The sequence below is a fragment of the Gymnoscopelus microlampas genome (assembly GCF_963454915.1).
Source record: "Gymnoscopelus microlampas genome assembly, chromosome: 18".
Taxonomy (NCBI): domain Eukaryota; kingdom Metazoa; phylum Chordata; class Actinopteri; order Myctophiformes; family Myctophidae; genus Gymnoscopelus; species Gymnoscopelus microlampas.
This window is the reverse complement of record NC_139955.1, coordinates 35,834,753-35,846,858: the sequence shown is the minus strand read 5'-3', so window position 1 is coordinate 35,846,858 and position 12,106 is coordinate 35,834,753. Positions and strand designations below refer to the sequence as shown.

Here is a 12,106-nt window from a genome sequence, read left to right as displayed (position 1 = left end):
TCTCTCTCTCTCGCTCTCTCTCTCTCTCTCTCTCTCTCGCTGTCTCTGTCTCTCTCATATATTGTCTCTCACCCTTTCTCTATCTCTCACCACCACCCAGCAAAGGGCTCAGGCACTCCCTGCTTCCCATTTCGATTTTCAATTATGCTGCAATATTTTATTGGAGCCCAGCCCTGGGGTAAGGAGGCTCCTTTACTGTCTCTTTGTAATGCTAGTTTATGGGCCAGCCTGTAAATATGGGTCAAATAGAGAGAGGGAAAGAGGGAGAGAGAGAAATTAGAGATGCTTGTACTTGGACTCAGAACAGCTTGCAGCTGGATACCACTTCCCGAACAGCGCTGTCGAACCCGTGCCAAGTTTATTCGTGATTGGTGCACTGTCTCTGCCAACTCATAAAGACTGAACTATAGCAACGGTACAGATTTTGGTTCAATCAGTGGGATTAAATGAATCTGTGCTCAGATTGTGCATTCTCTCGTTTTTCAGGGTGGGCATGAGATGCCTCTCTCTGCCAGGTTGTCCCGTTTCTTGCCACCCCGGGCGGCTTCAGAGCTCAGTGAAATACCATTTGACAGTAATCTTTTACAGAAACGTTTATAGTACAGTAGGTCTAAGGGTTTACTTGGTTGCTGTACCAGACAGATGGCTTTTACTCCAATCCAATACCCCCACCTCACCCCTGCACCCCACCTCACCCAGGAAAATAGATGAAATAAAATAGAAAAGTAACTTCTCATGGAGAGACAACCTGGTAATATTATGTGAAGATGAATTTTCCTGACACTGCTAACTCCAGACCAGTGGTGGAAAGTAACATAAGTGCATTTACTTAAGTACTGTACTTAAGTACAATTTTGAGGTATTTGTACTTTACTTGAGTATGTCCAATTTCCAATACTTTTACTTCTACTCCACTACATCTCAGAGGCAAATATTGTACTTTTACTCCACTACAATTATTTGAAAATTTTAGTTAGTAGTTACTTTTTAGATATAAATGATGACATTATAAAACATACATTAACCACTTTAGCCCAGTTTTATACATAGGCTATTTGAAAATAGCCGATCTACAAGCTCACAACGTGTCGCGTTGTGAGCTTGTAGATCGGCTATTTTCAAACATTTTAGTACTTTTACTTTTGGTACTTTAAGTACATTTTGATGCCAATACGTTTGTACTTTTACTCAAGTAGATTTTGAATTCTGGACTTCTACTTGTATTACAGAGTATTTCTATATTGCAGTATTGGTACTTTTACAAAGAAGTTGAGTACTTTTTCCACCACTGCTCCAGACATGCATTCACTGGATTGTTTGCTGAAGGCCAGGTCTTCTGGATTTATAATCAGACTATTCAGTAAAAAAACATGACTCACACTCTACCCTGCCAAATGGTTTGCTTCACATGCACCAACAGACGACACACACTGTCATCTGTTTTGGCATCCCTATTTTGGGCATGTCATTATAGGTCGCGAACGATGCAATGCATTGTGAGCTTGTAGTCAGATTGGCTGTTTTTGCTATTCATCATACAAAAGCATATAGTGCTTAAAGTGGTTAGCATGCAGGTGTTAATGGCAGCTGTCCATGTGTGGGTGAAGGATTGCACAGTTGGCAGGGTGGTGAGGACGGAGGCAGATCCCCATGATATTTATACTGACAGCAACTTCACATGCCTGTCACCACCACCCAGCATCTAGTAGGAATTCCAACTAACCGAAATTCAAATAAGGGACACCCGGACGGGACATTATTTATAATAGAACAATAAGGGATGCCCAGAAAAAGATACAATCTCACCTTATACGATATATATGTACAGTTTTTGCATATATTATTAACAACCTGTATTATAGTATATGCATATGAGCTTTGAACTTGTAAGATGCTGGTAAAATGATTGATTGATTCCCAAAAATAAGGAACTATTATGTGTCCTATTACAGTATGTATCATTTCAATAAGGGACAAGTCTTTTAGTTTCCAAATAAGGAATGATTCCCTTGTCAAGGCAGACAGTGAACTCAGATGCAGAACACAGACCAAGGAGACTTAGTAGAATGCAAAACGTAAGAATCTTTAATAAAGTCAACTTAGTTACAGGCTTCACAAGCCAAAGTAAATAACTGAGGTACGAGTTAACCAGTAGAGAGAATGAACTGGTCCAAACGTCTCACGTTGCATGGAACAAACATACAGTCTTCCTAATAGATCTCCAGGCCAAGTCTTCTGTCCAGGTTGGAGCTATGTGGGAGGCTGTTACTAGAGGCCAGACGTAAATCAGATTCTTAAACAAAATATAAATTGGAGACTTAACTGACCTAATAGTAGAAGCACCAGCCAGTGCACTAACTGAGCACAGAGCCAGGTCACTGCCAGGTATTAGTAGCCAGCCATGTGATTGCAGAATAGAAGGCAGCCAGGTAATAGACACGACACACCTTCCCATGTGTAGAATGCAGCTCCAACCTAAGAGACAATCAGCAGAAGCAGAGAATGTCAGAATACAGACAGGACTGGCAAGCTGCCATGACATCCGCATTTCAAGGGACGGTTGGCAACCCGAGTCACGACTCCCACAGAGTCGAGGGCTCATTCAAAGTCTGAGTAGAAACCTTCAGACTTTTGTCTGTGAACAGACCAGCCCAGTCTCCCAAACCATCCTACATCTGTATCTAACCAATGATGGAATAAGTACTCAAATGTTTTACTTAAGTAAAAGTATCAATACCACAATGTAAAAATACTCTGTTACAAGTAAAAGTCGGTTTTCAAAATTGACATGAGTAAAAGTACAAAAGTATTGGCATCAAAATGCACTTATAAAGTACCAAATGTAAAAGTACTCATGCAGAAATGTCCCATTTGAGTTTTAAAATGTATACAATCTTTTGAAAATAGCCGAAGTATACAGTATATAGGGCTGAAGTTAATGTATGTTTTATTATAATAATCAAAATCTGCAAAGTAACTTAAGTTTTCAAATAATTGTAGTTATTTACATAAGTACAGTACTGTACTACTAGTAGTTATTTCCACCTCTGTATCTGACTGAAGGTAGGCTAGATTCATATGCCAAGCAGAGGATTTCATCATCAAAAAATGTTGTTGACAAAATGCTGTCTTGAGAAAATGTCAAGGTTATTCTGAAATGAGTTCTTTATCAGAAAATCTTTTTTTATGGGTAGGCGGCCGGCTCATTTCTCGAATGACAGATGTCCTGATTCGCAGTGCAATGACTCATTTCCATTCTGACATGCACAGAACAGGCAAATGAGTGACTCGGGCTGGCCAAGCATATGTAGGGAGGCGTACTGTATGTATATATATACAGACAGCTGCGACCATGAGCGGACGACAAGTAAAGGATTTTTTCGTGCATGCTGTCAACACAGACAGTGAATGATCTGACGGTGCCGCGTTCACGCTGATTTTGATACCCCGCTGTGTCTCCCTCCCGGTACTTTGCAGACTTGTTCCGTCAGGCGTCTGGTGCCGGGGGGCTGACAGATCAGCGGCACCTCAGCCTGCTGCTCCACGAGGCCATCCAGATCCCCCGCCAGCTGGGCGAGGTGGCTGCCTTCGGGGGCAGCAACGTGGAGCCCAGCGTCCGCAGCTGCTTTCGCATGGTGAGGACATGTCCCGCACACACTACTGTAATCACGTGCACGTGTACAGGTACATGCACGTACATACGCAGCGCTATTAGGGTTTGAAACGGTTAATTGAATAATTGATGAATGAATAACCGATTAATCAATCAACCAAAAGTTAATTGAATTCAATTTTAGAAGTGTAATTATGGGTTTAGTGATGTACTGTACTGTGTCATGTAAACAGATGTGCCATTTACAACTTGATTTCATATTATAAAATGAAAAGTCATGTTTTTGATGCTTATGGTAAACATACTGTACAGTAAGCAATTTCAGGATGCCTGTTTTGGTTCAGATTACTTGTGATGAGCATTTACCATAATTTATACTTGATTGCCTTATGTTGTGATCTAAGTTAGTAAAGAGAGAGTACGCAGAGAATTGATAGGGATGGACACATGTACAGTAGATCCATCCAGTCGAATGTAAGGAGGACAAAAAAAAATCTCCCCCACGAGTTCAAAACTTTTAATCCCTATCTGATCGGATCAGATTCTGAAATCCTATATTTTGCGATCCGGGATCAGACATTCCTGCTAAGTTTTGTCCAAGTATTTCAAAGAAATTCAGGATAGAATGACCCTGATCCAGATTCAAACTTTTCAACATGACCAAATCCTGAATAGTCGGGGGGTGGGGGGGTCTTTCAGGTATGAACGGCTTGCTATGGGGGGTGTGGGGGACTTAAAGGTAAGAAGGACTCAAAGGAGAGGTAGGTAAGTGTACACTGTCAACCATAAAAGCTACAAATGATGTATTATTTAAATTTACAAACTTTACCTCTTATTTATATTGAAACATGCTAAAATTAATTATAAAGTGTGTTTTGCTTTGGTAATCCAGTGCAAATCCAGCCCTCCTGTGGGATCAAGGTAAAGTTTCATCAAACTACCCATTTTGACAATTTGATCCAGATTAGAGCTTGGATTTAATTTCCTGATCTAATCGGATACCAAAGTGATCCCAATCCTGATTTTATGTTTTGAACTATCCCAAATCCAACTGTAATCCAATCAGATAGGGATTAAAAGTTTTGAACTTGTGGGCCCAAAGCATTAATGACGCGCGTCTCTGTAGTTCAGGCAGGCACGGATGTCAAGCTGGTCTCATGTCATTAACATACGGCCATGATCCTAGTGGTTCAATATGTAAGGTCTATTTAAGCAGACTGACATTCACATGATGCTAAACATCACTCGCTGCCACCACAAAATGACAGCTCGTCGGTGAATAAATCACTTCAATCAATCAGGATTGAGTATTAGTCCAGATGAAAGAGGACACGTGACGTGATTAGCCAAAGCCAATGTTGGCATTTGGACACTTTCAGCTAAGAGCTGTGTTTGAAAAATTAATGATCTTAAACCAGGAAGCATTCAAATAAATTCAGTCCATTATGTTCTATTGACTGTGTCTCCAACTCAATAAGACTTTAATACCCTTGTGAGCAGTTTATAAATGGATCAGCTCAGGAAATGAGGTAATGTTCGTCTTATGCTATTATATGTACTTTGCAGTACCCTAATGCATCAAGACCTGTTCTGAGCTTATTTGAAATGTTGCTAGACGTAGGCTAAACATTACATCACATTAATAATGCATCATATGTTACATAATATGTAATATATGATGCATTATTAATCGGGAGTGGCGCTCCGCACCGCAACGCCGCTGCTACAGGCATTCGCTCTGTGGATTCGACTATAGCGGACTCACGTTGCAATATGCTTTTATGACTCTTATGACTCAAAATACCTGGGTTGCTTAAAGGAGTAGTTCACCCACAAAATGACTTATTTCTATCAGTTACACATATGCCATGAAGCCTTGAATTAATTGAGATGTTTTTGTTTTTGTCGCATTCCTGAGCCAATAATTCGATGACCGGGTGGCTTCTCAGTACTGACAGAGACTCTTTGAGTCTCCTAGCGGATAGACTCCGCCGGTGATCGCCAAATTATTGGCTCAGGAATGCGACAAAAACAAAAAAAATCCCCATGAATTCAAGGCTTCATGGGCTGTGTAATTGATAGAAAATAAATCGTTTGTGGGGGGAACTACTCCTTTAAGACAGTGGTTCCCAAATGGTATGCCGAGGCACACTGGTGTACCATGAGACAAGTTGGGATTTTGGGACACACATTATTGCAATATACAGTTTGTTTTTTCCACACATTTTCAAAAATAGCTAATCTATAAGCTCACAGAGCATCACAATTTGATGCTTTGTGAGCTTTTAGCTATGTTTCTCGAAGGAGCATAGCATCACTGTTGGGCAGAAACCTTGTGTCTTCATATTTAATAACGTTTTTCCCCCCATAAATGATTATCCTGCTTTATGCTTATCATATGACATTATAACACAAAATATGCAAAAATATTAAATGAATAATAATAATAATTTCGATGCAACGTGTTGTGAGTTTGTAGAACTGCAATTCTTACCAGTTCACTACTCCGCCCAAAATAGGGACATTGAAAGTGGTTAAGTCTATCTGTAAATTTTGTAAACATTGAATCAATTAAAAAAGAGCTTGTGACTAAATAATGACTACATTAGATCAATTGGAACCTTTTTACATTTCCTGAAAAGTAACGGTTTTGTACATACAAAGTTTCCACCCAACCAGTGGCGTACCCACCATAGAGGCAGGGCAGGCCCAACTAAAATCTAGCCTCCCCTAGAAAATAAAGTAAAAGACTGAAAAACAGGCAGTGAAAAAAATCCAAAGACAATAGTGGCCGTCGGACCTCCTCGTCCATTCACGCGGCAGAGCGACGTCGCCTATAGTGATGCAAATGTTTTCCAAAAAAGAGACAAAAAATCTCGCCTGCCCTAAATGTAATTTCTGGGAACGCCACTGCACCCAACAGTGACGATAATATGGTCTGTGCCACCAACTAGCCAGTTGGCCAACAAAAGCCATCAGACACCCCTCAATCTTAACCTTTTAATTCCATGGTTTCCCAGACAGCTTACACTATTGGCCATAACTGATTAAAATAAATTCCTTTCTCCATTGACATGTCAAACCGTTTTACTTGTATGTAAAATGCCTGTGTAGGCCGTCTGGGGAGCGGCCTGCAAGAGCAAAATGGCTGTTGTGTGAGTAGGGTCAATTATCAGTAATTCATTATACAGTACAGGACTAAAGTATATCTGGTAGTCTTTGTTAGATGTGTGTTTCTGGCATGTTGTGTTACAGCAAAAAAGGATTTACATATTTTATGTAAACCCTATTCCTATATTTTGTGCTGTAAAAACACTGTCCTTGGAGAAGATCTTGGAACATGATGACACCATAAATATTTGCAAAGATTTTTTTTTAAATGCCAAATTTGTCAAAAATAGTAGATGGGATTGGCTATTTTTGCTATTCTTTAACTTTTTTTTTAAGTATAAAATTGTGAAGTTTAAGCTTACTGTAAGTGGTTAATTGCAGCAAGAAATGCCACGCATTGGTCAATGTTTTCTATTGAGCACATATTGTGACTCATTTCAGCATACACCTATTAAAGACAAAATTTGTTTTTTGATGGTGGCAAAGTCGCAAGGCTTCCAAATACGGTTAAAAGACTCCATCTGCTCAGCACGCTGACTAGCAACATGGTGGCGTGCTTAGAATAGCCAATGCTGTCTCCAGGTGCCAGGCATGCCAAGGCTAAGCTGGCTACTCAACCAGAGCGTGCACACGGGGGTTTCTTCATCCCCTCGTGAACCTACTGTACACTGCTATGCACCACAAAGACCCCGTGAGCCACGCACATGCACCTAATACAGTACACACTCACACAACCTCGCACTCACAGGCACGCGTGCACTCACGCACATTAATTATTCTGCTGCGCTTGAGCGGCGGAGAAAGCCCTGGGGAAATCAACCTTTTAATGCATCTCTGATGCGCACTTAATGAGAATTTAGCGCATTACGGATTTTCCGCGCTTGGCGAGTCGTTCCTTTATCAGGCCGAATACCTTCTTATCCCTGGCATTGCCAACAGGTTGTCCCGGGAAGCACTGCAGCGCACGCACGCATGCACGCACCCACGAGCAAACGGAAGAACAAGCATATGAAACACGCAGGCAGGCATCACAGGAACTCTTTGCCCCTTTTTTGTGGTTGCTGTACGCTTTAACAACAGCAAAGACTGCTGCTCTTTCTACTACTACTACTTTGAAAACCTTAAAAAAGAAGAATAAAGCAAATACGGGGATTTAAATGATGTTCTCACTGATTTAATACCCTCCTAGGACACGGAGAAGTCATTTTTTTCTGTGGGGTTTTCTTTCCAGAGACGGCTCTTTGTAAGACTACACTGCAAAATCCTAGAGTCATAATTGAACTCTGAGAGCATACTCTCAGAATTTAAATAACACTCAGAATTTTACAGTGCACAGTGCAGCTGGCAGCCAAGAGCGGGAAGCGCACCTTCTCTTCTCATTACTCTATGCACTTGCCCAGATCTGCGGTCTATATTTGGGTTGTTTACAGTCTCCGTCTCCGTCCTCCCTTCCCTTCCCTGCTGCTCCACCTTCTCTCCGCAGGCCCCCGGGAAGCCTGCCATCGAGGTGTCCCACTTCCTGGAGTGGATGAGCCTGGAGCCGCAGTCCATGGTGTGGCTGCCCGTCCTTCAGAGGGTGGCCGCAGCAGAGTCTGCCAAGCACCAGGCCAAGTGCTATGTATGCAAGCAGTGTCCAATCAAGGGCTTCAGGTACGTGTGTGTGTGTGTGTGTGTGTGTGTGTGTGTGTGTGTGTGTGTGTGTGTGTGTGTGTGTGTGTGTGTGTGTGTGTGTGTGTGTGTGTGTGTGTGTGTGTGTGTGTGTGTGTGTGTGTGTGTGTGTTAGTGTGTGTGTGTTAGTGTCACACAGGGTGAGGGTATGAAATATTTTCAGTCAAAACGGCTTCAAATTGCTGATGTTTGAGTCCATTGGCTCTAATAAAATTAAGTATTTTGATTACTACATTGGCTTTGTCCATTTTCAGGCTTTTGCTAGACCTACGTAAGGCCTCTGCACCAGCTCCACAAACACATTGGTGACAGTCAAACACGCAGAAATAAATAGTATCGCGCGCAACTCAACCATTTATACTTATGCACCATGGATAATTGCCAATTGCAAAACAAAGGCAAACTGCACTCATCTGCAAAACTTCATGACTGTGTTTCAGCCAGCAGATCATCATTGCAATATGTTGTGAATCGGACCTTGACGCCCATAACACACATGACGCTGCCTGCGCCATGTCTATGGAGACGAGCGTCTCAATTCTTGTCCTTAGTGTTGTGACGCTGGACAGCAAAAACTAGGGTCCAACCAATAATTGGCCCCCTCTTCCCCGATTTCTCCACCCACCACTCCACAGGCACCTATCTCTCCGTTCGTCAGAGAACGGACTGATCCGCATTAAAACCCCGGAAATACGGCGCCACATTTTTTTATTTTTACTTGTTAATCTGTGCATATAAAGTATATATTCCCTAGCGAATCTTTTAGTCACACCAACATTGTTCTTGTGAAGCAGTTCGTTTACGTCTATTTATTAAGATTATGAAAAAACGCTTCGGTCGTTTTGACAGCAGGCTTTCCACCACTGAGCTATGCTTTCCAGAGGTTCTTTGCTTTCCACGTGTGCTCCACTGCTGTATGTAAGTTGTGGCTTTTTATATCAAAGATTTTAACTAGCAGCTGTGCATGTGAAATTATTGAAGATTGGGCAACTATATTGCATATTTAAAACCTAAAATGTATAAATCAATACCATTCATGGGAGGTCAGATTCTAGTGTCCGCATTTGTCCAGCCTGTGTGTGTGTTCTTTGTGCTGGGCGCATGCAGCTGGCCACTAATCGCTAACAGCCAGCCCTGTGCGGTTATCGTTGGCCGTGGACAGAAACACACCTGACAGAAACCACCTGCTGTATGCACAGTGAATATTAATGTTTTAAACTGGCTGTTGTAGATCGATAGATAGACAAATAAACATTATACATAAACAACCAGGACAGCTCTAGCCGCCGGTGGTCTGAATCGACATGCCAGCTGCTTCTTTGCCCAAGGGGTGTTGATGGGTCGGAGAGAAGTACAGACGGACTCGTTGCAGGATAATTTGCAGCTTGTTTGTAAACAATTTATTAATTTTAGCCGATAAATAGGTTATGTAGTCAATCAATGTTGATTAATTTCCTGGGACTAGCTTCAACACTAGCTTAGCGTAAGAGGTGTCAGATAGTTTGCTATTGACTCGCAAATGAATGGCGCTATCATCGAGCGTAATCCATTCTATGTGAATTTGCCTGTCAGAGTTACTGATTTTGTATATTGAATACACTTGCATGCACCCGCACATGCACACACACACACACACACACACACACACACACACACACACACACACACACACACACACACACACACACACACACACACACACACACATAGAAGCACACACTCAACGAGGCCATTATATTTCTATTTTATGTGATGACAGGTATCGCAGTCTGAAGCAGTTCAACGTGGACATCTGTCAGACCTGTTTCCTCACTGGCCGTACCACCAAGGGAAAGAAGCTGCATTATCCCATTATGGAGTACTACACCCCAGTAAGACCATCTGCTGCAAGTGTTTCCACTAAACATTTGTTAGGAAGCACTCAAACTCAGAATCTATCTATCTATCTATCTATCTATCTATCTATCTATCTATCTATCTATCTATCTATCTATCTATCTATCTATCTATCTATCTATCTATCTATCTATCTATCTATCTATCTATCTATCTATAAATAATATGATATAATCTACAGTAATACTGTGTTTTGTTGTTGTTTTTCATGAGAAATACCGAAAAATATAATTTCCTCTGGATATCCTGGGCAGTAAAAAAATACACACTGTCTCTCTCTCTACTTTTTGGATATCTTTCTATCCCTCTCTCTCTCTCTGTCTCTCTCACACACACACACACACACACACACACACACACACACACACAGACCTACACGCACACACACGCATATCACAGATACGCTTTCACTTTCAAAAGGGGGGGGGGGGGGGGGCGGTGATACACAGCATTACAGAGATGGAGAGATTGGCACGCATTGTATGAGAAGTTCTGTGTAGTAACTGAAAACAAGGTCAAATGCAAGCTGTGACAAATCAACAACAACAATGCACATGCATTTGAAGATGAAGCATTCTACACAGATGCCTAAAGAGACTTCACAACAGCTGGCCGTTTTTAAAATCAGATGTCCGGTAAACTGTAAACATTCTAGACGTTTTGGCCAGCAATTTAAAATCCTAGCACGCCCTCTGATATATAACTGGTGGCAAGCAAACTGACACTGTGGGAGCCAACCAAAGACACAGCCAGGAAGGGAAAAGGACGCACCACCTACTGTATGTAAAACTTAAGCCCCCTTTCCATTGCAGCTTAAGCACCACACCACACCACACCACACTACACCACATCAAAATATCTACCGTTTCCATTACACAAAAGTACCCCCGCTCAAATCCACAGGTATGAGTAGCAGACTCCGGTCATTCACACTCATTTGTAATGTAAATTTTTGCCTAACAATGGAATGTAGGTGAGTGGCCAACTGTCCTGTATACAAATGCAAATCACCTGTGCACGTGGCCCAGCTTGGCCTAGCTCAGGCCTACCCAGGACTGGGTACTTTTTAGGCACCAGTTTAGTACCACTTACACACCACTCTACCCACTTCATTGTAGTGGAAACCAAGGCACAAGTGGGCGGTGTGGTGTGGGGTAGGGTGAGGCCATGCATATGGAAAGCCGCCTAGAGATAATAGAGAGGGCACCGGAAATCTCCGCTCCGCCCATCCACTTGTATGGAGTTGCTCACCCAGCGCATACTCCCTTTTCACCCCTTCTTCTGGATTGGGAAATGTGACGGGTGTGGCCTATTTGGGTCCTATGTGACGTGTTTTGCGTCACCTCCGTGCACATCCCCGTACGCAAGCTCTTGCGCAAGCTCACGAGTCGAGCCCATTGGTCGAAACCGTTTTCGCTCGTTCATGTGTCTGGCCCCAGCCGTAATAAGCTGCAGTACCTATGAACGGCCAGCATGCCAATGCGCTTCACTGCTACCTCTCGGTTCTGGGGGCTTGATGTAGACACACTGCAGCGTGACAGCGGAGCAGTGGTGGAAAAAGTACTCAAATTCTTTACTTAAGTAAAAGTACCAATACAGCAATATAGAATTACTCTGTTACAAGTAAAAGTCCAGAATTCAAAATGTACTTGAGTAAAAGTACAAAAGTATTGGCATCAAAATGTACTTAAAGTACCAAAAGTAAAAGTACTAAATGTTTGAAAATAGCCGATCTACAAGCTCACAACGCGTCAAATAGCCTAGGTATAAAATAGGGCTAAAGTGGTTAATATATGTTTTATTATATCTGAAAAGTAA

The 12,106-nt window shown here is 42.0% G+C and overlaps 1 protein-coding gene across 3 annotated transcripts in view; it reads left to right on the top strand.

Moving 5' to 3' along the window:
* Nucleotides 1–12,106, top strand: part of drp2 (dystrophin related protein 2) — a 174,134-nt gene that overhangs the window by 132,392 nt on the left and 29,636 nt on the right. For all 3 annotated transcript variants that reach the window (XM_084041078.1, XM_084041077.1, XM_084041079.1), the window contains 3 exons: nucleotides 3,478–3,635; nucleotides 8,208–8,374; nucleotides 10,152–10,263. In XM_084041078.1, the coding sequence (XP_083897204.1) occupies nucleotides 3,478–3,635; nucleotides 8,208–8,374; nucleotides 10,152–10,263 (437 nt within the window). The remainder of the gene's footprint in view (nucleotides 1–3,477; nucleotides 3,636–8,207; nucleotides 8,375–10,151; nucleotides 10,264–12,106) is intronic.